Genomic DNA, 25,929 nt, shown 5'->3' with positions numbered 1-25,929 from the left:
GGAAAAGAATTAGAAGACAAGATTGGAACTCTTGAATAGAAGTATTTACTCAGCCAAGGCCAAGCTAGTCTTCAATTTGCTTCCAAGCCAGCTTTCATCATGGCAACTGGAGATGACACAGTGACATCTGTATCCATGAGATTTATTTGTTAAGACATTTTGGTATCCTTTGAACCATTCTAATAGCCCAACGCTTTTGCCTTTTGCTGTAAAAGCCATGTGTTTCATAAAAACTATTTCACTCAAGATACTTATTCAAAACACCTGGACCCTTCCAATACTATCGAGCCATCGAAAGCTGGAAGTTATCCAAGGTATTATGTACTTAGAATGTAAATAAAGAGCTCCTGATCCTCACTGGTTGCTGCTCCAGTTTTAAGAATTATTGTCAGTGGTTCTTGGAGCCTAAATTTGAATTACTGGGGCTGGGCATTCCTAGATGAGGACACTAGGCTACAAAACTCCTTAAAGGAGATTAGGCTGAGGTCAAGTCTCACAATCTTCAAGACATACCACTCACCTCTTTCTGCAGGCATTCTCTTATGGTCCTGTAATTGAGCAACTTTGATATCCAGAGGGAAAGAAAGCCATTTTGTTTCCTTTTCTTGAAGGATTTTATGTAAATAATAACAATATATGGATATAGCCAGATAGGGGAGTACAAGTAAACAATGAGACAATTGGTCTGCTTGATAGGCAGTGGTCTCTGCATGCCAGCAATCTCAATCTCACCATTGTTGCCCAATTTTCCTATAAGCAAATGGACAATTCGACTGTGGCTTTTATCAGTCAATTTCTTTGTCAAGACCACCAAACATCATAGAAGTTTTACAGCCAATAATTAGATCTACACTTTTTCATTGATTCATACTGACAGTAAAAGCTGAAATCTCTGGAGAAGCTGTGTCTTATCTTAGGGAGTGTCAAAAAAAAGCTCACAGAAAATAGACAAAAGGAACAGCATTTTTCTTTTTTGGCTCAGGAATTGGCAAAAACAGAATCCAGTATTGAATATTTAGTGGTCAACATTGAATATCAATAGATAATTCCTCATTTCGCCACATAAAAGAGCAACTAACTCATCAAGAAATTAAGATTAATGTATTTAAAATATATTTCCACAACACATTTTCCCCCCACTACAGTCTTTTTGCTCTTTGCTCCAACTAAAAATACACTGATACTAAGAAGACTCAAGTGTTTTTGCTGCGTTTGAGGGAGGGTCACTATACAAAAGTGGAGGAAGGATGTGGGAGGGCTCATCGTAAAGACACTGGACTGAGACTGGGTTCTACTGCCAGCTATGCCACAAACTACCTAGGTGGCCTCAGGCAAGTTACGCCACTGCTGTGTGCCTCTGTTTCCACATCTGCAAAATGGTGATAATATTACCACAGAATATGTTGTAAAGTTAAATTAATTAATATTTAAAGATGCTTAGATACAATAGTAATGAGCATTATAGAAAAGCCAATAAATAAAGTTGGGGAAATCCTGATATAAACCCATTTCCATTTCAGAAGCATGCAAAAGAATGGTTACCTAACTCTCGTAACTGTTGTTCTTCAAGATGTGTTGCTATGTCCACTCCAAATCCCGCCCACCTCCCCTCTGTCGGAGTATTCCGGCAAGAAGTAACTGAGCAAGCGGCGGGTCGGCAGGGACCTATATACACTGCCATAAAGGCGCCACTCCAGGGCTCTCCGCAGCCGACCCGACAGGTACTGCTAGGGGAAAAACCTTCCGACGATCGTGCACACAGCGCGCTCACACCCCTATTGGAATGGACATGAGCAACACATCGCTAAGAACAACAGTTACCTACCTCTCATAACCATTTTTTCTTCTTTGAATGATTGCTCATGTGCATTCTGATAGGTGATTTCCAAGCAGTTTCCCTGGGGGAGGGGTCGGAGTTCACCTGGTTGCTGAGTGCAGGACTGCCCTGCCAAAGGCTGCATCATCCCTCGCCTGTTGTGTAATGGCATAGCGTGACGTGAAGGTGTGGATGGAAGACCACACTGCTGCCTTGTATATGTCCTGGATAGGGACCTATGCCAGGAATACTGGGGACAACGCCTGCGCTCTCATGGAGTGCGCCGTAAGCCAAGGGGCTGAAATTTTTGCCAGGTCGTAGCAAGTCCTGATACAGGACATGATCCATGATGAAATGCGCTGGAACGAGATTGGGAGCCCCCTCATCCTTTCTGTGATTGCAATAAAGAGCTATGGTGACTTACAAAATGGCTTTGTGCGCTCAATGTAGAATGCTAGGGCATGCTTCACATCCAGGGAATGGAACATGAGTTCTCTGTTACTGGTATGGGGCTTAGGGAAGAACACAGGTAAAAATATATCTTGGTTCACATGAAACTGGGAGACTACCTTTGGCAGAAATGTAGGGTGAGGGCGTAGCTGCACCTTGTCTTTATAAAAGACCATAAAAGCCAGCACTCTGAGCTCGGATACCCTTCTGGCTGAGGTTATGGCCACCAGAAAGGCCACCTTCCAGGAAAGGTCGGACAGAGGGCAGGTTGCCATAGGCTCAAAAGGGGGCCCCCCCATGAGTGCGGACAGGACCAGGTCGAGGTCCCACTGGGGAACGGGCCGTCTTACCTGGGGATAAAGTCTGTCCAAGCCCTTGAGAAACCTGCCCACCATGGGATTACCAAAGACTGACCTACCTGCTGCCCCCAGTGAAAATCCGAAATGGCAGCCAGGTATACCCTGAGAGATGATATTGCCAACCCCTGCTGCTTAAGTTATAACAGGTAGTCCAAAATAAGGGGATTTGGCACTAGCTGCGGTTCAGTTCCCCTCTGCAGAGACCAGATGGAAAAACGCTTCCACTTTGCCAGGTACATGGCACGAGTGGAGGGTTTCCTACTTCCCAGCAGGACCTCCCTCACTGGGTCCAAACACTGAAGCTCAAGAGGGTTCAGCCATGGAGTTTCCACGCCATGAGGTGGAGGGACTCCAGATTGGGTGTTGCAGACGGCTGTGGTCCTGTGTGATTAGGGTCAGGCACACAGGAAGCGCTACTGATCTGTCCACCGAGAGGTTCAACAACATGATGAACCAGTGCTGGCAGGGCCACGCTGGTGCTATGAGGATCAAGGAAGCCCCGTCCTGGCGAGTCCTGAGGAGGACTTTGTGTATGAGAGGGAAGGGCAGGAACATGTACCACAGGTGACTCGTTCATGGAAGGTGAAAGGCATCCGCAATGGAGCCTGGGCTGTGGTTCAGGAAAGAGCAGAACCGCTGTCACTTCCTGTTGCTCTATATCACGAACAGGTCTATGTGGGGAGAGCCCCACCTCTGGAAAAATTGAATGAGTGATGTCCGGCCTGAGGGACCATTCATGATCACAAGCAGCTGAGGTGATCGGCTGGCTTGTTTTGCGCTCCTAGAAGGTGTGACACTTCTAGGTGTATCAAGTGGGCAATGCAAAAAATCCCACAGTTCGAGGGCTTCCTGACACAGGGGAGAGGAGCGAGCACCACCCTGTTTGTTTATATAGAACAACGCTGCAGTGTTGTCTGTCAGCACCGACACAAATGCACCCTGCAGGCGGGCCTGGAACGCTTGGCATGCCAGACGAACCGCCCTCAGCTCCCTTACGTTGATATGCAGCGATAGTTCTGTGTGGGACCATAGGCCTTGGGCTCTGATATTGCCTAGGTGCACTCCCCAACCAAGCGCCAAGATGGCTGTGACTAGGGATAGCATAGGTTGGGGTTTGGCAGAGGGTACTCCTGCACAACTTGTGGTTGCAGCCACCAGTGGAGAGACTCAAGGATGCAAGGGTGGAGGGTAACTATCGCGTCCAGCAGATCCCTGCCCGGTGTGTGCACCCACGCCAACCATGCCTGGAGGGGCCGAAGGCGTAACCTGGCGTGCTGGGACCACATATGTGCAGGCCACCATATGCCCAGATAGTTTTATGCAATTTCCAGCCGTGGTTGTGGGAAATTGGCGAAGATTTTCGATAGTGTCCGTGAGTGCTTGGAAATGCACCTCAGGCAGGAACGCTTTGGCCTGCGTGGAGTCCAAGAGAGCCCTATGAATTTTATTCTCTGCATCGGGGCCAGTGTGAATTTGGGCACATTCAATAGGAGTCCCAGCCTACAAAATGTGGCCCGCGCCAGAGACGCATGCTCTGTGGCCCGTGCTTGCAACTTGGCCTTGATGAGCCAGTCATCTAGGAACGGGAATACTTGCACCTGACATTTCCGGAGGAAGGCTGCCACAACCACCATACACTTGATGAATACCCCAGGGGCCGCTGAGAGCCCAAATGGGAGCACCCTGAACTAATAGTGCTAGCCACTGACCACGAATCTCAGGAATCGTCTGTGGGCCGGGATAATGGAAATATGGAAGTACGCGTCTTTCAAGTCAAGGGCGGTGGAAAGTCAAAGTCTTGCAACCAGTCCCCTGGATCCAGGGAAGGAATGACGGCAGCCAGAGAGATCATGCGAAACTTCACTTTCCTTATGAATGTGTTGAGGTCTCACAGATCCAGAGGAAATAGCGTGAGTAGAACCCCTTGCCCCTGAACTCCTGAGGAACCTCCTCTGTTGCCCCAGAGCGAGAAGTGATTGCACCTCCTGCAAGAGGAGTTGTTTGTGAGAAGGGTCCCTGAAGAGGGATGGGGAAGGAGGGTGGGAGGGAATAGAATTGGATAGAATATCCCACCCCTACCCTGCTGAGGACCCAGCGATCTGACGCGATCTGGGACAATCATGTATGGCGATCTAGAAGGAACCTCTGGGGCAAGGACGTCCACCATTCAGTCAGACTCCTCCATCACCTCTTCTGCTTGGTGTCCATTGCCGGTAGGGTGGTGGTGGTGCCTGCCACCGCCTCGTTTGGTGAGGAGGAGGCTCATAGGACAGGGTCTTCCTGCCCTTCTGGCTCTCTGGAGGCTGGGTCAGGTACCTCAGAGCCTCCTGTGACTGGAGGTGGCTCTAGTGTCACTTATGGCACTGGTTCGGGTGCTGCGCCTGAGCATGACAGTCCAGAGTCCCTGTCTCGTGTGGGGTCCTCAGGAGCCCTGGGGGTGTGGCGAGCCACCAACATTGCTGGGGGGGGGGGGGGGCAGGATGCAGATGTCACCAATGCCAGCCTGGAGCCCTGACCCTGAGCCTGATGGTAGGTCCACGGGGTCCAAAAAGGCATTGGACTTGGGCCTGCCACTGGGGCAGCCAGGCGACCGCCGGTGCCGATGATGCCACTGGTCTGCGGTGCCGGGACCGGTGCCAGGAGTGATAGTGGCTGCGTCGAGAGACCGAAAACTCAGCGTCTGACTTGGACAAGTAGTCTGTGCCTGACCACAGGGGGGTGGAGCCCGACAGTGCTCGGGAGCAGTACCGGGGAGATGGTGAGCAGCGCCGTAAAAATCACAGGCTTGCCACAATGATGAACCAGATGCGGTGCCGCCATCAGTGCTGCAAAGGGTGCCGGAACCACATGCCGTGCCAGGATAGATGCTGCAGCTGGTGCCGCCGACAGTGTCTGGACTTGCAGTACCGGGACCTGTGCCGCCATGGCAATGAGGTCCCATGCTGCCTTGTAGGTATCCAGCGTGGAGGGAAGGTCGAGCTCTTCCTCCAAATCCTCCCAAGTTGAGGAGGTCACCAGATGTTGGGGCCAGACTCAGGTGTGCCGGGTCTTGAGGCCCAGACCGTAGGTGTCCCGCCAGAGGACGCACCCCGCTGGAGTCCCCTCGTGGCTTCTTGATAGGGAAACGACCCTTGTCCACCTTCTTTTTCTTGTGCAGCACCAGGGACTGTGAGCAGTGCTGCCTGGTGGCACTGGCCTTATGAGTTGGGGAGTGGCGCCAGTACTCCTTGAAGGAGTTCTTCCTCAGTGCCGGGACATCCCGCATTGAGACCCGGGCGCTGCGCACCGATGATGCCGGTGCCGCTTTCAGTGCTGCCTGTGGGCAGAGGGCCAACTCCATCAGGAAGAGCTTCAAATGATAGTCCCACTCTCTCTCAGTCCTGGGTCTAAAACTCCTGCAAACTGGGCACTTATCTGTCTGATGGCCCTCTCCTAAACACTTGAGACAGGCAGCATACGGATCGCCTGTGGGTATAGGTTTAGCACAGCTCTCGCACGCCTTAAACCCCTGTGACCGAGGCATGCCCCAGTGCCTGGGGAAACTAGGGCGGGGGGAAGCCCACCGAAGTAGAGTCCAAACAACTACAAACTACTATATAACAACAACTATGTACAACAAAGAAAAGGGAACCACTAGGTAGGCACTTGTGAATGCAAGAGACTGAGCTGCTCCAACGACCATCATTGGTGGTAAGAAGGAACTGAGCAGGCGGCGGGTCAGCAGGGACCTATATACATTGCCATAAAGGTGCCACTCCAAGGATCTCCACAGCCGACTTGACGGGTACCACTAGGGGAAAAACTTCTGACGATCGTGCACGCGGTGTGCGCACACATCTATTGGAATGCACATGAGCAATCACTCGAAGAACTAATAATTATTATTATGAAATTAGACTCATCTTTTCCTTGAAATTTCCCCCACCCCCTGCCCCATTAGTCCATTACTGTTAAAAATCCCATTCTCGTTCTCCATCTCCAGGACACATTATACAGCATAAAGCATACTGATTGCATGTCAGTTTCGCTACTTACCCTATCACCAGACACAAGACGGGTACCATTAGTACTCCAGTTTAGGACAGTAATTTCTGCATTATGGTTGGGGGGTACTGTGTGGTGCTCTTTGTCCTGTTTGTTAAGCACCACCACTTCCCCTGTCTCCCAGCCCACTGCAAGGATCAGTCGGGATGGGTGCCAGCTAAGGGATGTGGCCCGAAAACTCCTTTCAGTGTGTGAATCAGGCACATGCTCTCCCTGCAAATGGAAACAAACAGACCTCATTACAGGGCTTTGGGATAAACCCTCTTCCAATTCAACACACATCTGCCCTCCACCAAGTAAGATATTTTCTGCCATAGAGGCAAGATAAGCATAGACCACACTGTAGTAACATCTGAAGTGGGGACACACAAGACATTTCTTTCCTATGTTGTTCACAAGTACTTCACATGTATAAATATTTGTTTAAAAAAAGTGATATGTGACAATTATTTATGAACACATACAACATTGGTATTAAAAGTCTCTGCCTCACTTTGCTTTTCTGCTCTATCTTCTCTCGGTATATACAAGGAACTCTCACTGACACTAAAGAAACTTTCATTCATGTACTGGGGATTGAGAAGGTTTCTAGGACTGAAGGTACAAAAGGATACTTTTGACAGTCAAGGTGGGTGATTGAATATTTTTCTATAGACCAACTTCTGTTGGTGAAAGAGACAAGCTTTCAAGCTACACAGAGCTCTTCTTCGGATCTGGGAAAGGTACTCAGAGTGTCACAGCCAACTACAAGGTGGAACAGATTGTTTAGCATAAGTAGTTAACACATATTCTCAGAGACCCTTCAAGGTGAAGTGGTTCATTAACACACCTCAGTCATATGACAAAAGAGGGGGTTTAGTGGGTTTAAGGACTGCCTGTCTTTTTTCTGGACTATTCTTGAATTCTCATGTTTGAGCAAAAAAATATAGTTGTTACTCTATGGTACTATTATTTTAGATGCAGCTGTGATTAAAAAAAAAAAAAAAAGAACTGAAATAGGCAGATTTTCCTTTTACAATTTCACCTTTAAAGTAGTACTGAGTGTCAGTGAATGCAATGAGTAATACTAAATGAGCAGTATGGTAATAATAATTAAATAACTGCATTGACTTATTTTGTCTGAAGACTATCCACCTTCAAGATCACCATCATTTTCTATACTTTCCAAGTTATCTGCCAATGATAGTGTTTCAGTCACATCATGTATGTCACATAGCCACAGTATATCACCTTCAGCAAAAAGAAAAAAAAAATCTCCATCAGCCAGAAACAACTATATATAAGTTTGTGGTAAGAACCAGCAGATTACAAAAAGAGGTAATTGATGAAAAAATTGCCTCGTTTGTTTATGCAACAAACTCTCATTTCCATATGATTGAGAACCCACACTTCATTAACATGGTTCAGTCATTAAGACCAGGATACAGTCCACCGAACAGAGTAGATGTCGCAGGCAAATTGCTGGATAAAGTGTATGAAAGAGAAATTGAGCAGTGTGCAAAAGGTCTAGAGGGTAAAATTGTTAACCTGAGTCTTGATGGGTGGAGCAATGTCCACAATGATCCTGCTATATGTGCTTATGTGACAACAGAAGAAGAGAATGTTTTCCTTACAGAAACAACTGATACATCAGGAAATGCACACACAGAAAAATACTTACAAGAAGTAGCAGTAAAAGCTATAACAAACTGTGGGGGTGGGGGGGAATTCAAATGTCTAGTATGCAGTTTGGTCACAGACAATATTGCAAATGTATCCAAGATGAGAAGAAATCATTTAGAAGAGAGTGAAGAGAGTCCTAAGCTAACAACATATGGTTGCAGTGCTCATTTGATGCACCTCCTAGCCAAAGACTTCAGTGTTCCAGAAGTAAAGGCTAATGTTGACATTGCAAAATACTTCCGTAACAACCACTTTGCAGCAGCTGTTCTGAAAAAAGTGGGAGGAACCAAGCTAACTCTCCCACAAGACATGCGATGGAACTCAGTAGTGGACTGCTTTGAGCACTTTATCAAGAACTGGCCTAATCTGATGACAGTTTGTGAACAAAATCGTGAAATAATAGATGGCACCGTCACAGCCAAAGTTCTCAACATTGGGCTTAAGAGAAATGTTGAACACATGCTGAGTACCCTGAAGCCTATTTCTGTAGCCTTGAACAAAATGCAGGGAAATAGCTGTTTTATTGTTGACGCTGTTGATATCTGGAAGGAACTGAGTGAGATCTTAAAAAGAGAAATATGCAATGACAGAGTTAAATAACAAGCATTAAAAAAAATGAATGGGACAAGCACTATCTCCAGCTCAATATTCTCAATACTCGGTACCAGGGTCAAACCTTAACTGCTGAAGAAGAGGAGTTGGCTATGACATGGACATCCAGCAATCATCCCTCCATAATGCCAACTATAATAAACTTCAGAGGATGAACCATTCAAGACATACATGTTTGCTGATGATGTTTTAAAAAAAGTCACACAAGTGAGCTGGTGGAAGTCACTTAAGCACTTGGATTCAGAGACTGTTGAAGTAATAATCTCACTTTTAACAGCAATAACTTCTTCTGCGGGTGTAGAAAGAATTTTTTTCCTTTGGACTAATTCATTCCAAACTGAGAAATCGTTTGGAACCTGAAAAGGCAGGAAAGCTTGTTTTTCTTTTCCAGATTATGAACAAACAGGAAAATGAAGGTGAAGACGACTAAGTTAGCCGCAGAAGCCAATATTTTAAGTTTCTCATATCGACCTGGCTGACAGACGATTAAATTTTTTTTTTTTTAATATTTCATTTAACTATTTTAGTTAAAAACAATTTTAACAAAAACAAACCTGATTTTAAAAATATTGACTGTTTAAATTCAAAAATTCATATGCTTGTTTTGTTAAAATATTTTATGTTTGCAGTTGAAGAAAAAAATCCAGCATACATAACGTTTTTGTTTTAGTTAAATAAAACAATTTAAATGTCTGACTGGTGATGTTCTCCTCCTAATACAACATGGCAAGAAAAGCCACCAAATATTAAGGATTAACCTGTTGAATTGGAGCTATTTATGAAGTCACTGGGAGGTGAACTATCTGCTTCAATTACCTTCCGTAAATGAAATAACCAATCATTCATTTTCAGATATAGCTGTAAAACTAATCTGAAAAGTTTTCAAAAGAAATCACTTTAAAAATGTATAGTGTGTACCTTCTAAAAATGAAACCTACATCTATCCCTGAGTTGTGAAGAATATTTATTAAGGTTATAACAATCAACAAAAATGCACTTTTATGTAGAAATCCATGATTAAATCGAGTCTTCCTGACTAGTGATTTAAATCATGATTTAAATCAATTTAATTTAAATCAAATCCACCCTGCTTGAGAAGTCTATACAGTTCTCAGGGGGGGGGGGGAGAGAGTCACTGTCCACACTAGTATCAGAGGGGTAGCCGTGTTAGTCTGAATCTGTAAAAAGCAACAGAGGGTCCTGTGGCTCCTTTAAGACTAACAGAAGTATTGGGAGCATAAGCTTTCGTGGGTAAGAACCTCACTTCTTCAGATGTCCACACTAGGGAAATCATGCTACAATTGCAGTAAGCAATAACCATAACATGGACAGATCCTATATGATAAAATGATCTGACTCTAGCGAGCTGGCTCACCCTCTGGGTGGAGAAATTATTCTGTTTTTTACATTCCCTGATATGGGGAACACAAATTCAAGCTGAAACCTCAATAAATATTTCCTTGGTGCTGAATATCCCAAGATAAAATTTGGCTTGGTGTTCACAAGAACTAAGCATGCATCCATTTCACTGTAATTTTTCCCCCTTAAATCAAACTAATGACTTCTCAAGCTACATTCTTCTTGCTTTGCCTATTAGAAATTTCAAATATTGCCAATGGAAATATTTTTTCCTTGGTTTGTGTACACACGGGGAAAAAAAAAAAACCAACATTTACCAACATTTAGTGATAAAAATCCAATTCTTCCAAGCCTAACAAAGGCCTGGTCTACACTACGATTTTAGGTCAAATTTAGCAGCATTACCTCGATTTAAGCCTGGACCCGTCCACACGACGAAGCCCTTTTTTTCGATTTAAAGGGCTCTTTAAATCGATTTCTTTACTCCACCTCTGACGAGGGGATTAACGCTGAAATCGGCCTTGCCGGGTCGAATTTGGGGTAGTGTGGACGGAATTCGACGGTATTGGCCTCCGGGAGCTAACCCAGAGTGCTCCATTGTCACCGCTCTGGACAGCGCTCTCAACTCAGATGCACTGGCCAGGTAGACAGGAAAAGGCCCGCGAACTTTTGAATCTCATTTCCTGTTTGGCCAGCATGGCAAGGTGCAGGTGAGTGCAGATCTCATCAGCGGAGGTGACCATGATGGAGTCCCAGGATCGCAAAAGAGCTCCAGCAGGGACCGAACGGGAGGTATGGGATCTGCTCCCCCTATGGGGAGACGAATCAGTGCTAGCTGAACTCCGTTCCAGTAAACGAAATGCCAAAACATTAGAAAAAGTCTCAAAGGGCATGAAGGACAGAGGCCATAACAGGGACACATAGCAGTGCTGCGTGAAAATTAAGGAGCTAAGGCAAGCCTACCAGAAAGGCAAATGGAAGGTCCGGGGCAGAGCCACGAACATCCTGCTTCTACACTGAGCTGCATGCCATGCTGGGGGTGCAGCCACCACTACCCCAACCCTGTGCTTTGACTCTGTCAATGGAGAATCATGCAACACGGGTTTTGGGGACCAGCAAGATGATGATGAAGAGATTGAAGATAGCTCCCAGCAAGGAAGCGGAGAAACCGGTTTCACCAACAGCCAAGATACGTTTTTCACCCTGGACCTGGAGCCCCCGAACCCACCCAAGGCGTGCTCAAAGACCCTAAGGGCGGACAAGGAACCTCTGGTGAGTGTACCTTTGTACATATTACCCATGGTTTAAAAGCAAGCGTGTTTAATGATTAATTTGCCCTGGCATTCGCAGCCAGTACAGCTACTGGAAAACTCTGTTAACGTGTATAGGGATGGAGTGGAAACCCTCCAGGGACATCTCCATAAAGCTCTCCTGAATGTACTCCCAAAGCCTTTGCAAAAGGTTTCTGGGGAGGGCTGCCTTCTTCTGTACGCCATGGTAGGACACTTTACCACGCCAGGCCAGTAGCACGCAGTCTGGAATCATTGCATAACAAAGCATGGCAGCGTATGGTCCTGGTGTTTGCTGGCATTCAAATAACATTGTTCCTTATCTCTCTGTGTTATCCTCAGGAGAGTGATAGCATTCATGGTCACCTGGTTGAAACAGGGTGCTTTTATTAAGGGGACATTCAGAGGTGCCCATTCCTGCTCGACTGTGGCTGAACAGAAATGTTCCCAGCTGTTAGCCATGTGATGGGGGGAGGAGTGAAGTGATCATCAGAGAATTGCGTGTGTGTGTGTGTGGGGGGGGTTATTTGGGTTTGTGCTGCACGCTAACCCGCAAACCACAGCCCCTCCTTTTAAATTGCCAACCCACTTTAAATGGCCAACCCAACGGCCGCTTGGTATGGGAAATGAGAGCGCTGCTGTTTGAAACCATTCCCACATGTTATGAAGGTTAAATAAGCCAAAAGACTGTGGCTTACCATGGCTGCCTGCAAGCCAAATTCTGTTGCCTGGCACTGCGTGAGTGATCTCTCACCAAACCGGCAGGCCCTCAATACAAGAGGCAAAATGCGACTTTGTAACAAAAGCACGTGTTGTGTAATGTGAACAGCAAGGTTTAATGGGAAAGAGCGATCCTATTGTTCTCTAAAATGTGTCTTTTTAACTACCAATCTCCCTTTCCCCCGCCCCCCCACCAGCTATAAATGTTTCTCCTTCACAGAGGCTAGCAAAGATTAGAAGGCGAAAAAAACCGCATTCAGGATGAGATGTTCTCTGAGCTGCTGCTGTCCTCCCACACTGACAGAGGACAGCAGAATGCGTGGAGGCAGACAATATCAGAGTGAAGGAAAGCACAATATGAACACGAGGAGAGGTGGCGGGCTGAAGAGAGTAAGTGGCAGGCTGAAGATGATAGGTGGCGTCAGCTTGCTGACAGAAGGCAAGAGTCGATGCTCCAACTGCTGGAGCATCCAACTGATATGCTCCAGCGTATGGTTGAGCTGCAGGAAAGGCAGCAGCAGCACAGACCGCCGCTACAGCCCCTGTGTAACCGACAGCCGTCCTCCCCAAGTTCCATAGCCTCCTCACCCAGATGCCCAAGAATGCGGTGGGGGGGGCCTGCAGCCACCCAGACACTCCAACCCAGAGGATTGCCCAAGCAACAGAAGGCTAGCCTTCAATAATTTTTAAAGTTTTAAAGTGCAGTATGTCCTTGTCCTTTCCTCCTCCCCCACCCCACCTGGCGCTTCCCTCTTCCCCCACCCCTCCCGGGCTATCTTGGCAATTATCCCCCTATTTGTGTGATGAATTAATAAAGAATGCATGAATGTGAAGTAACAATGACTTTATTGCCTCTGCAAGCGATGATCGAAGGGGGGGAGGGTAGGGTGGCTAGCTTACAGGAAGTAGAGTGAACCAAGGGCGGGGGGGAGGGTTTCATCCAGGAGAAACAAACAGAACTTTCACACCGTAGCCTGGCCAGTCATGAAACTGGTTTTCAAAGCTTCTCTGATGCGCACCACGCCCTGCTGCGCTCTTCTAACTGCCCTGGTGTCTGGCTGTGCGTAATCAGTGGCCAGGCGATTTGCCTCAACCTCCCACCCCGCCATAAATGTCTCCCCCTTACTCTCTCACAGATATTGTGGAGCACACAGCAAGCAGCAATAACAATTGGAATATTGGTTTCGCGGAGGTCTATCCGAGTCAGTAAACTGCGCCAGCATGCTTTTAAACGTCCAAATGCACATTCTACCACCATTCTGCACTTGCTCAGCATATAGTTGAACAGCTGCTGACTACTGTCCAGGCTACCTGTGTATGGCTTCATGAGCCATGGCATTAAGGGGTAGGCTGGGTCCCCAAGGATAAACTATAAAAGCAGCAAAGAGTCCTGTGGCACCTGTGGCAAAGTTCCTCCTCTATCTTGGTGGGTCCTGCGCTTATTGGCGGATTTTCTTGCCTCAGAGATTCACCATGTGGGTTGAGGAACAGCCCAGAGACCTTCCCCTCTGGAAGAACCCACAGTCCAGGTCAATTGGGAGGTTTGGGGGGAACCTGGGCCCGCGCTCTACTCCGGGTTCCAGACCAGGGCCCTGTGGATTGCAGTTGCTTATAGTGCATCCTGTAACAGCTGCATGACAGCTACAACTCCCTGGCCTACTTCCCCATGGCCTCCTCCAAACACCTTTCTTATTCTCACCACAGGACCTTCCTCCTAGTGTCTGATAACGCTTGTGCTCCTCAGTCCTCCAGCAGCACACACTCTCAGTTCCTTGCGCCTCTTGCTCCCAGCTCCTCACACTCGCACCACAAACTGAAGTGAGCTCCTTTTTAAAACCCAGGTTCCCTGATTAGCCTGCCTTAATTGATTCTAGCAGCTTCTTCTTAATTGGCTCCAGTTGTGCTAATTAGCCTGCCTGCCTTAACTGGTTCTAGCAGGTTCCTGATTACTCTAGTGCTCTGGTCACTCAGGGAACAGAAAACTACTCATCCAGTGACCAGTATATTTGCCCTCTACCAGACTCCTGTACCCCACTGGTCTGGGTCTGTCACACACCTTAGACTAACAGACGTAACAGCTTTCCACGAAAGCTCATGCTCCTATACGTCTGTTAGTCTATAAGGTGCCACAGGACTCTTTGCTGCTTTTACACATCCAGACTAACACGGCTACCCCTTTGAAGGATAACTATAGGCATTTCAACATCCCCAATGGTTATTTTCTGGTCTGGGAAGAAAGTCCCTTCCTGCAGCTTTTGAAACAGATCAGAGTTCCTGAAGACGCGAGCGTCATGTACCTTTCCCAGCCATCCCACGTTGATGTTGGCGATACGTCCCTTGTGATCCACCAGTGCCTGCAGCAGCACTGAAAAGTACCCCTTTCGGTTTATGTACTCGCTGGCTTGGTGCTCCGGTGCCAAGATAGGGATATGGGTTCCATCTATTGCCCCACCACAGTTAGGGAATCCCACTGCAGAAAAGCCATCCACTATGACTTGCACATTTCCCAGAGTCACTACCCTTGATATCAGCAGCTCTTTGATTGTGTTGGCTACTTGGATCACAGCAGCCCCCACAGTAGATTTGCCCACTCCAAATTGATGCCCAACTGACCGGTAGCTGTCTGGCGTTGCAAGCTTCCACAGGACTATCGCCACCTGCTTCTCAACTGTGAGGGCTGCTCTCATCTTGGTATTCTGGCGCTTCAGGGCAGGGGAAAGCAAGTCACAAAGTTCCATGAAAGTGCCCTTACGCATCCGAAAGTTTCGCAGCCACTGGGAATCGTCCCACACCTGCAACACGATGCGGTCCCACCAGTCTGTGCTTGTTTCCCGGGCCCAGAATCAGCGTTCCATGGCATGAACCTGCCCCATTAACACCATGATGTGCACATTGCCGGGGCCATACTTTGTGAGAAGTCTATGTCCATGTCTATTTCCTCATCACTCTCGTCACTGCGCTGCCGTCTCCTCCTCGCCTGGTTTTGCTTTGGCAGATTCTGGTTCTGCATATACTCCAAGATAATGCACGTGGTGCTTATAGTGCTCATAATTGCCGAGGTGATCTGAGCGGGCTCCATGATCCCAGTGCTATAGCGTCTGGGTTGAAAAAAGGCGTGAAACGATTGTCTGCCGTTGCTTTCAAGGAAGGAAGGGAGTGGGGGCCTGACGACATGTACCCAGAATCACCCGCGACACTGTTTTTGCCCCATCAGGCATTGGGATCTCAACCCAGAATTCCAATGGGCGGCGGAGACTGCGGGAACTGTGGAATAGCTACCTACAGCTACCCACAGTGCAACACTCCAGAAGTCAACGCTAGCCTCGGTACTGTGGACGCAGTCCACTGACTTAATGCACTTAGAGCATTTTGCGTGGGGACACAATCTACTGTATAAAAACAATTTCTAAAAACCCGACTTCTATAAATTCGGCCTAATTTCGTAGTGTAGACATACCCTAAGCCTAACAGCTTTAAACCTAATAGAGGCTAAATCATAATATACTGATTGTCATCTTGGGACATGAAGTAGTGTTTAATCCATGGTATGTTGTTGTACATTTGGCAGGTAAAGTTGCATTTCTCATTCTATGACCACCAAGTAGCCCCTAGATCAACAGTATGCTGGCAATCAGCTCAAAGAAGAATAAAAAAGCCAGTAGTCTGTAAAACTCAAGGTGGTGTTTCTGTTGTTTAGATACAATTAATTCATGAGGAACTCACTACTGACTTCAGGAAAGTCTAAAATTAATTAGGGTAATTTGATTAGCCATCAATATCACTGAGCATTATGAGCAACCAAAATTGATAGAGAAGGATTCCAGGAATATAAACCAGCCTACAATATATATATTTATTTAAAAAAAAACTGCTAAACTTCATAATTCCGTTCCATCACAGTTATAACAGCAATCAAGAGATCACAGCAAAGTAACATCAAGACCAAAGTAGAAGTTCCTGGATGCTTACCTGTTCCAAATAGATATCCACACTGCCTCCAGATGTTGGGCTAATGGAAGCAACAGCCAGAAGTGGATGAAGAGGGTGCCAAGTTATGTTGGAAGGGGACCCAACTGAATCAGGGACTTCTATTCTGTGACCAACATACACAGCCATAGTGACATACACAGTCCTAGGTAGAGTCCAGATCTGTGCAAGGGAAAAAAAAAATTCTAACAGATTAAATTAAGAACTGGGCAAGATTAAAAAAAAAAAAAAAAAACATATCTTCTTCACTGTACTATGATGAAAATAAAAAGGGTGAAAATGATGTTTTGGTACAACCTTTAGAAGCACACAAATTTCCTTATTGAAATAGTCCAATGGTCCACGTAGGCCAGTATCTTGCCTCCAGCAGTGGCCTGAACTGGATTATTTCAAAGGAAAGTGAAGGAATCCAGAATTTCCCTGCCAAATTTACAACACACCACGGATTAAACATTACTTCATGTCCCAAAATGACAATCAGTATATTATGATTAAGCCTCTATTAGGTTTAAAGTTGTTAGGCTTAATTAGGCTTGGAAGAATTGGATTTTTATCACTAAATGTTGATAAAAATCGAATTCCCTGTATAAACAGAGACAGCAAAATAGGCAGCAGAGACCAACTGCCGCCCCCCCATACAGTACACTATTGTGTTAAACGTAAACTACTAAAATATAAAGGGAAAGTTTAAAAAAAATTGACAAAGTAAGGAAACTGTTTCTGTGCTTCTTTCATTTAAATGAAGATAGTTAAAAGCAACATTTTTCTTCTGCATAGTAAAGTTTCAAAGCTGTATTAAGTCAATGTTCAGTTGTAAGATTTTGAAAGAACAACATAACGTTTAGTCATGGGTGTGCCCGGGTGTGCACAGGCACACCCTAATGCAGGGGTGGGCAAATGGCTCCACTCTCCCGTCAGCCGTCGGCCCCTCCCCCGCCTTCCCAGGCCAGCCCCCGCCTGCCACACACACAGCCCCCGCGGGTCCCCCCGCCTGCCACACACACACACCCCCGTGGGTCGCGCCTGCCACACCCCCCCCCCCCCACCCCGGAGCATCCCTGCCTGAAAGAAAGCGGCACGGACCTCTCCCGTGCCTGCTTGTGCTGCACATTCCTGCTCAACGGCTGTCTGCTGCCCCAGGGTCCTAGTGCCCCCCCATCCCTAAATGGCAGGGCAGGCTGCCCTTACCCTGCCCTTCCGCCCTAGCCCTGAGCCTTTCCAACGCCCCAAACCCCTCAACCCCAGCCCTCATCCCCCCACACCCTAATCCTCTGCCCCAGCCCTAGCCCAGAGCCCCTTCCTGCATCATGAACCCCTCATTCCCAGCCAGAGTCCTCATCCCCCCGCACCCTAATCCTCTGCCCCAGCCCTGAGCCCCCTGCATCATGAACCCCTCATCAAAGCCACGCTACTGCAGCGCTGCCCAGGGCCGCTCCTGGATGCGGCACGCTGGGCTCCGGGAGAGGGGGAAGGCGGGGGTAAGCACATGATAAGCCCCTCTGAGCCAGGCACCCCTGACCCCATCCCCCCCACAGCCCTGACCCCCAGCTCTGAGCCCAGCCCCTCTGAGCTGGCCAGCTGGGCATCCCCCAGCTCCGAGCCCAGCCCCTCTGAGCTGGGCACCCCCATACCCCATTCCCCCACAGCCCTGACCCCCAGCTCCAAGCCCAGCCCCCTGAGCTGGGCACCCCCAATCCCAGCCCCCCACAGCCCTGATCCCCAGCTCCGAGCCCAGCCCCTATGAGCCAGGCACCCCCCAACCCCATCCCTTGCTGCCCTGACCCCCGGCTCCAAGCCCAGTCCCGTCAAGCCTGGCACCCCCTGACCCCAGCCCCCCACAGCCCTGACCCTTAGCTCCAAGCCCAGCCCCTCTGAGCCAGGAACCCCCCGACCCCATCCCCTGCTGCCCTGACCCCCGGCTCCAAGCCCAGTCCCATCAAGCCTGGCACCCCCTGACCCCCCGCCCCCCACAGTCCTGACCCCTAGCTCTGAGCCCAGTCCCTGTGAGCCTGGCATCCCCCGACCCAGAGCCCAGCTCCCCACCCAGTCCTGGGCAACAGCTGTGCCACTCCCAGACAGCGACAGCCCATTGGCACCAACCAGCACCAGCACCCAGCGACAGCCCATTATAAATTGCAAATGTATACATACCATTAAAGCATTTAATGTTTTAAAATAATGTATTTTGTGTATTTTCAAATTATTAAAATAATTTTTGAATGTATTTCACTGGTTATTTTTTACATTTCCAAGTACACGTTACTATACTATTGCAACTTTTTTTTATGGAAGGGGCCCCCAAAATTGCTTTGCCCAAGGCCCCCTGAATCCTCTGGGCTGCCCTGCCAGTGGGACCTGAGCTCCTCCCGTTTGGCCGCAGCTCACAGCCCCGCCCCCTTACCATGCGGCTCTGAGCAGGAGCGGCGAACAGCAGAGGCTAACAGAGGGAGTTTGCCTGGGAGCTGTCCGAGAGGAGGTACGCTAAGTGCTGCATTAGGGGGGCTGTGTTGGTGAGTATCTGAGTGTCTGCTGCTGGGATAGTTGGTCAGTTTGACCGTGTGCTTGCTTGATTGCTTGCTTGTTTGTTTGTTTGAAAAGTGTGAATTGGGAGTGCTTTGTTCCAGGTGGGCCTTGAGTGGGCCTGACTGGTATATAAGGGCAGTCAGCAGCGAACCAGCTGAGCGGCGAACAGCAGAGGCTAACAGAGGGAGTTCGTTTGGGGAGAGCTCACTGAGGCTTTCATCTGCAGGTTCCTCTGAGTAGTTCCTGCAGCAGTTGAGGAAGCTCTTAAGTGGACGGTGATACGGAAGGTGAGCAATCAGCTGTTGTAACCTGCACAGGTTGTGCCATGTTTGTCTTTCTTCCACAGGACAGAAGCGACTTTGTCTGTACAAGGAGCAAGCTGGTCTCCATATTGGAAGAGAAGGTTCAAGGGCTGGAGAAACGAGTATCTGCTCTGCGTTGCATAAGGGAAAATGAAGATTTCCTGGACAGACGTCAGGAGATGCTTCTACGGCCACAATGTTCTGAAGATTCAGAGCAGGCGCAGCGGGAACAGAAGGATTGTGAAGAGGTTTGGCAGCATGTGACCTCCAGAAGGAGAAAGAGGAGCATCCATGCACCAGCAATGGAGATACAGGTGAGCAATCGTTTCCATGTTCTCTCTACAGGTACTAATGTGGAGAGTGGACTAGATGACCCATCTGAGGGAAGGGAGCAGAAGGAGACTCCACCAATTGGAAGGCAAAAGATGCATTGTCCTAGGGATGGGGGTTCCACGACCACCACTCCCAAGAGGAGGAGGAGGGTGGTGGTGGTCGGGGACTCCCTCCTCAGGGGGACTGAGTCATCTATCTGCCGACCCGACCGGGAAAACCGAGAGGTCTGCTGCTTGCCAGGAGCTATGATACACGATGTGACGGAGAGACTGCCGAGACTCATCAAGCCCTCGGATCGTTACCCCTTCCTGCTTCTCCACGTGGGCACCAATGATACTGCCAAGAATGACCTTGAGCGGATCGCTGCAGACTACATGGCTCTAGGAAGAAGGATAAAGGAGTTTGAGGCGCAAGTGGTGTTCTCGTCCATCCTCCCTGTGCAAGGAAAAGGCCTGGGTAGAGACCGTCGAATCCTGGAAGTCAATGAATGGCTACGCAGGTGGTGTCGGAGAGAAGGCTTTGGATTCTTCGACCATGGGGTGGTGTTTCAAGAAGGAGGAGTGTTAGGCAGAGACGGGCTCCACCTAACGAAGAGAGGGAAGAGCGTCTTCGCCAGCAGGCTGGCTAACCTAGTGAGGAGGGCTTTAAACTAGGTTCACCGGGGGAAGGAGACCAAAGCCCTGAGGTAAGTGGGGAAATGGGATCCATGGGGCCGGATGCGCTGCATCCGAGGGTGCTAAAGGAGTTGGCGGGTGAGATTGCAGAGCCATTAGCCATTATTTTTTAAAACTCATGGTGATCGGGGGAGGTCCCGGATGACTGGAAAAAGGCTAATGTAGTGCCCATCTTTAAAAAAAGGGAAGAAGGAGGATCCGGGGAACTACAGGCCAGTCAGCCTCACCTCAGTCCCTGGAAAAATCATGGAGCAGGTCCTCAAGGAATCAATTCTGAAACAGTTAGAGGAGAGGAAAGTGATCAGGAACAGTCAGCATGGATTCACCAAGGGGAAGTTGTGCCTGACTAACCTAATTGCCTTCTATGATGAGATAACTGGCTCTGTGGATGAGGGGAAAGCAGTGGATGTGTTATTCCTTGACTTTAGCAAAGCTTTTGATACGGTCTCCCACAGTATTCTTGCCGCCAAGTTAAAGAAGTAAGGTGGATAGAAAGCTGGCTAGATCATCGGGCTCAACGGGTAGTGATCAATGGCTCCATGTCTAGTTGGCAGCCGGTTTCAAGCGGAGTGCCCCAAGGGTCGGTCCTGGGGCCGGTTTTGTTTAATATCTTTATTAATGATCTGGAGGATGGTGTGGACTGCACTCTCAGCAAGTTTGCAGATGACACTAAACTAGGAGGCGTGGTAGACACACTAGAGGGTAGGGATCGGATACAGAGGGACCTAGACAAATTAGAGGATTGGGCCAAAAAAACCTGATGAGGTTCAACAAGGACAAGTGCAGAGTCCTGCACTTAGGATGGAAGAATCCCATGCACTGCTACAGACTAGGGACCGAATGGCTAGGTAGCAGTTCTGCAGAAAAGGACCTAGGGGTCACAGTGGACGAGAAGCTGGATATGAGTCAACAGTGTGCTCTTGTTGCCAAGAAGGCTAACGGCATTTTGGGCTATATAAGTAGGGGCATTGCCAGCAGATCGAGGAACGTGATCGTTCCCCTTTATTCGACATTGGTGAGGCCTCATCTAGAATACTGTGTCCAGTTTTGGGCCCCACACTACAAGAAGGATGTGGAAAAATTGGAAAGAGTCCAGCGGAGGGCAACAAAAATGATTAGGAGTCTGGAGCACGTGACTTATGAGGAGAGGCTGAGGGAACTGGGATTGTTTAGACTCCAGAAGAGAAGAATGAGGGGGGATTTGATAGCAGCCTTCAACTACCTGAAGGGGGGTTCCAAAGAGGATGGAGCTCGGCTGTTCTCAGTGGTGGCAGATGACAGAACAAGGAGCAATGGTCTCAAGTTGCAGTGGGGGAGGTCCAGGTTGGATATTAGGAAACATTATTTCACTAGGAGGGTGGTGAAGCACTGAAATGCGTTACCTAGGGAGGTGGTGGAGTCTCCTTCCTTGGAGATTTTTAAGGCCCGGCTTGACAAAGCCCTGGCTGGGATGATTTAGGTGGGAATTGGTCCTGCTTTGAGCAGGGGGTTGGACTAGATGACCTCTTGAGGTCCCTTCCAACCCTGATATTCTATGATTCTATGGAGCCACAACGGCGCTGCAGCACTGCCCAGGGTCACTCTTGGATGCGGTGCACTGAGGCGCCGGGGGAAGGCGGAGGTGGGGAGGAGCCTCCGACATTCTCATGGGAGCCCCTGCGGGGCCCGGGGCAAATTGCACCCCCCAGGCTCCCCTGCATCCTCAGCCAGAACCCTCATTCCCCGCACCCTAATCCTCTGCCCCAGCCCTGAGCCCCCTCCTGCATCATGAACCCCTCATCCTCAGCCCAACAGCCCTCACCCCTGCACCCCCTCCTATCCCCAAACTCCCTCCCAGAGCGTGCACCCCCTCCTGCCCCCAAACTTACTCCCAGAGCCTGCACCCCCTCCCTCTGCACCCCCTCCCACTCCCAAACTTCCCTCCCAGAGCCTGCACCCCTCACCCCCTCCTATGCCCCCACCCCCAGCCCAGAGCCTGCACCCAAACTCCGTCCCAGAGCCTTCACCCCTCAACCCCTCCTGCACACCCACCCCCTGCCCCAGCCCGGAGCCTGCACCCAGCACCCAAACTCCATCCCAGAGCCTTAGGCAGATGGGGGGGGCAGAGATGGGGGGGGCGGGTTCTGGGCACCACCAAAATTTCTACAAACCTGCCACCCATGCACGGGGCAGCGTGTCTGGCTCTACGTGGAGCTAAACATGCCACTAGGGGCCTCGTGGTAAGGGGTCCGGGGCCGATGGGGTTGGATAAGGGATGGGGCAGTCAGGGGACAGGGAGCAGGGTGGGTTGGATAGGGGGTGGGATCCCGGGGTGGTGGTTAGGGGTGGGGGATCTCTGGAGGGGCAGTCACGGAGCAGGGGGGGTTGGATGGGGCATGGGAGTCCCGGGGTCTGTCAGGGGGCGGACGATGGATAGGGATCAGGGCAGTCAGGGGACAGGGAGCAAGGAGGATCCTGGGGGGGGGGGGGAGAGTCTCTGGAGGGAGTGGTGAGGGGACAAGGAGCTGGGGGGGGTTGGATGAGTCGGGAGTTCTGGGGGGGCTGTCAGGAGGCAGGGGTGTGGAGAGGGGTTTGGGCAGGCAGGGAGCAGGGGGGTTGTATGGGTCGGGAGTTCTGGGGGTCCTGTCAGGGGTGGGGAGCGGTTGGATAGGCGTGGGAGTCCCAGGGGTCTGTCTGGGGGCGGGGGTCTGGATAAGGGTCGGGACAGTCAGGGAGAGGTAGGGGGTAGGGTCCTAGGGGGGCAGTCAGGGGACAAGGAACAGGGAGGCTTAGATAGGGGGTGGAGTCCTGGGGGGCAGTTAGCGGCAGGGATCCCAGGAGGTGGTAGTCAGGGGACAAGGAGCAGGGGGGGGTTGGAGGTTCTGAGGGGGCCGTCAGGGGGTGGGAAGTAGGAGGGAGTGGATGGGGGGGCGGGCTAGGGCAGGGCTCCCTGGGTGCACACCCTAATGAAAGGTGCTGCGCACGCCTATGCGTTTAGTCCACAGTCACAAACATTTCAGAGTTATAAACAACCTCCATTCCTGAGGTGTTCTACTGTACACTCTTTCACATATTCCAGTAAAATAGGATGGACACTGCATCATCTACTACAGGAATTTCCAATATCAATAGCTGTGGAATTGGAGTCTCAAGAGATTAAGACTTAAAAACCTATTCACAGTAATCAGTCAAACAGAATACAGAACACAGTGTTTGCTTCTCCAAGCTTCTGTTGTTATAATTGAATAAATTAGCAACCACTTCGCAACTTCTATGTTAGTTAAAAAATAAAAAGCAATAATAAAAATAAACTGAAAAAAAACATGGCATAAGGGTATACATTTTGGACTTGGACATACATTGTCTGCTATCAAGCAGTCTTTACAAAAATTATAATTTGATTAGGCTAATCAATATTGCAACAGTTGATTCCAGTGCTTATTCTGAAGAAATTATCTTTATTAGGAATTAATTTGTAGTGAAATTCCTCCTGTGCAAACCCATACATTCTAGCTTTAACAGCATTACACAGCTGTAATGTCTGTCTCAGAATCAGCAAGACAACATAGCATGTGTTGTGAGAGAGAAAGCATATATAGACAACAGGAGTCTGGCATTTGTGATTTTACTTCAGGATACTAGGGGTATGTCTATACTTACCTCCGGGTCCAGCGGTAAGCAATCGATCTTCTGGGTTCGATTTATCGCGTCTTGTCTAGACGCGATAAATCGATCCCGGAAGTGCTCGCCGTCGACGCTGGTACTCCTGCTCCGCGAGAGGAGTACGCGGAGTCTATGGGGGAGCCTGCCTGCCTGCCGCGTCTGGACCCGCGGTAAGTTCGAACTAAGGTACTTCGACTTCAGCTACGTTATTCACGTAGCTGAAGTTGCATATCTTAGTTCGAAGTGGGGGGTTAGTGTGGACCAAGCCAACGACTGTATGGTAGAACACTGAATCATTCTTTATTCTTCATGGCAGCAGCAAAACATTAAAATGTTTGCAGACAAATCAACACAAATGTAGTGTTCCTCCAAAACTCTGAACTGCTGAGCTACAGCAGAAGCTGGGGACAGATCCTGGAACCTTCATGAGTTCAACAAGTGTGAGTAAGGACTCCTTGCAGAGTAAAGGTTTCAGGATAAAATCTTTGGCTCCTGCTGATAGGTTTCTGCATGCTCTCAAGAATAAAATTAAAAGGAAAGAACCCAGACAGATAGAGGGCGAGATGGACCCATCTTGTGCTAGGGCAGAGAAGCTGAGAGATGGTAGTCACTAATAAAATTCACACAAAAAAGAACAGGAGTACTTGTGGCACCTTAGAGACTAACACATTTATTAGAGCATAAGCTTTCGTGGACTACAGCCCACTTCTTCGGATGCATATAGAATGGAACATATATTGAGGAGATATATATACACACATACAGAGAGCATAAACAGGTGGGAGTTGTCTTACCAACTCTGAGAGGCCAATTAATTAAGAGAAAAAAATGTGTGTATATATATCTCCTCAATATATGTTCCATTCTATATGCATCCGAAGAAGTGGGCTGTAGTCCACGAAAGCTTATGCTCTAATAAATTTGTTAGTCTCTAAGGTGCCACAAGTACTCCTGTTCTTCTTTTTGCGGATACAGACTAACACGGCTGCTACTCTGAAACCTAATAAAATTCAATGATTTCAGGCATCTAATCTGAGATTTATATCTGAAATTATTTGTAAAATACACAACAACAACTAACCCCTTCTCCCCAACCCGCTTCTGCAGCCCCTTCTTCCCTAACCCATGTACTCCCCTAATCCCTCCTGATCCCTAAACCCTGTACTCCCTTCTCTCCAACCCCTCCTGCACCCTTCTTAACTAACCCCTGCACTGTTCTCCCTTTGCCCCTAACCCCTGCACCCCCTCCCGCACCCACATGAGGAAACTGACCTGGATGCATGGAGCAGCTGGCATTGCTGTTCTTGGACACCTCCAATGCTGCTCCTCCATGGCCCCCCTCCCCAGGGGCTGTGAGGGAGGGAGCAAGGAGCAATGTCCAACACTCCCTGCATCCAGGTCACTTTCCCACCTGGGCCGTGTAAGGGGAGAGCAGCAGCTCCTAATGCTTGCCTCACAGCACAGCCTGGTGAGCAAAGGTCCATGCTGTTTCTCCTCACACACACCCTTACAACCCCCAGGGGGGTATGGAGGAACTTTGCGGGGGGGGGGGGATTTATCTGTGTGTCACCACTTGCCAGGGTGCGGGAACAATTTGTACAGTGGGGGGTGCAGAGAGCCATTGAATCAAACTGTAAACCCTGTATATAATGGAAACCACTTCAAGCCAGGGGGTGCAGCAGCATCCCCAGCACCCTTACTTGCAGCACCTATGCTGCTCGCCCCCGCGCCCCCATTCCTCTGCTGGGAGGAAGCAGGGAGAAATCTGGGCGCTCCCCTGCCAGCATTCACCTCTGTGCTGCCACACAGCGCCCTCCTGACTATGACATCCACACAGCCCACCCCTAAGGTCTGCACTGCCCATATGGGTTTCAGTGTGGGGCAGAAGGTGACAGCTAGGGGTGTGCAGTCAGAGGGGGATTTTATTTCCCTATTGAAGCAGGTTCTCTCAGGGTATTCGGGTGGCCTGTACCATGATGCAATCTATTTCTCTGGTGGAGCATCCTTGTTTGGTAAAGGCCTGATATAGGGTATGTCTACACTTAAAACGCTACAGCGTAGACACTACCTATATCGACAGAAGGGATTCCCATTCCTGTAGGTAAGCCTCCTCCCCAAGAGGCGGTAGCTAGGTCAATGAATGAATTCTGTAGCGCT

The 25,929-nt window shown here is 49.0% G+C and overlaps 1 protein-coding gene across 23 annotated transcripts in view; it reads right to left on the bottom strand.

The window, feature by feature from the left end:
- The window catches only part of IFT140 (intraflagellar transport 140), a 248,755-nt gene that overhangs the window by 218,125 nt on the left and 4,701 nt on the right, over positions 1-25,929 (bottom strand). For 17 of the 23 annotated variants that reach the window (XM_065558612.1, XM_065558607.1, XM_065558616.1 and 14 more), the window contains exons 2-3: positions 16,281-16,460; positions 6,661-6,882 (exon numbers count right to left, since the gene is read on the bottom strand). In XM_065558612.1, the coding sequence (XP_065414684.1) occupies positions 6,661-6,882; positions 16,281-16,427 (369 nt within the window). In that variant the 5' untranslated portion in view covers positions 16,428-16,460. Of the gene's footprint in view, positions 1-6,660; positions 6,883-16,280; positions 16,461-17,381; positions 17,432-23,769; positions 24,000-25,929 lie in introns of those variants that run through there. The other 6 variants (XM_065558623.1, XM_065558622.1, XM_065558609.1 and 3 more) reach the window with 5 other exon arrangements.

This window comes from Chrysemys picta, chromosome 10 (genome assembly GCF_011386835.1).
Source record: "Chrysemys picta bellii isolate R12L10 chromosome 10, ASM1138683v2, whole genome shotgun sequence".
Classification (NCBI taxonomy): domain Eukaryota; kingdom Metazoa; phylum Chordata; order Testudines; family Emydidae; genus Chrysemys; species Chrysemys picta.
Note: the sequence above shows the minus strand (reverse complement) of the source record. Positions and strands in the feature narration are given on the sequence as shown.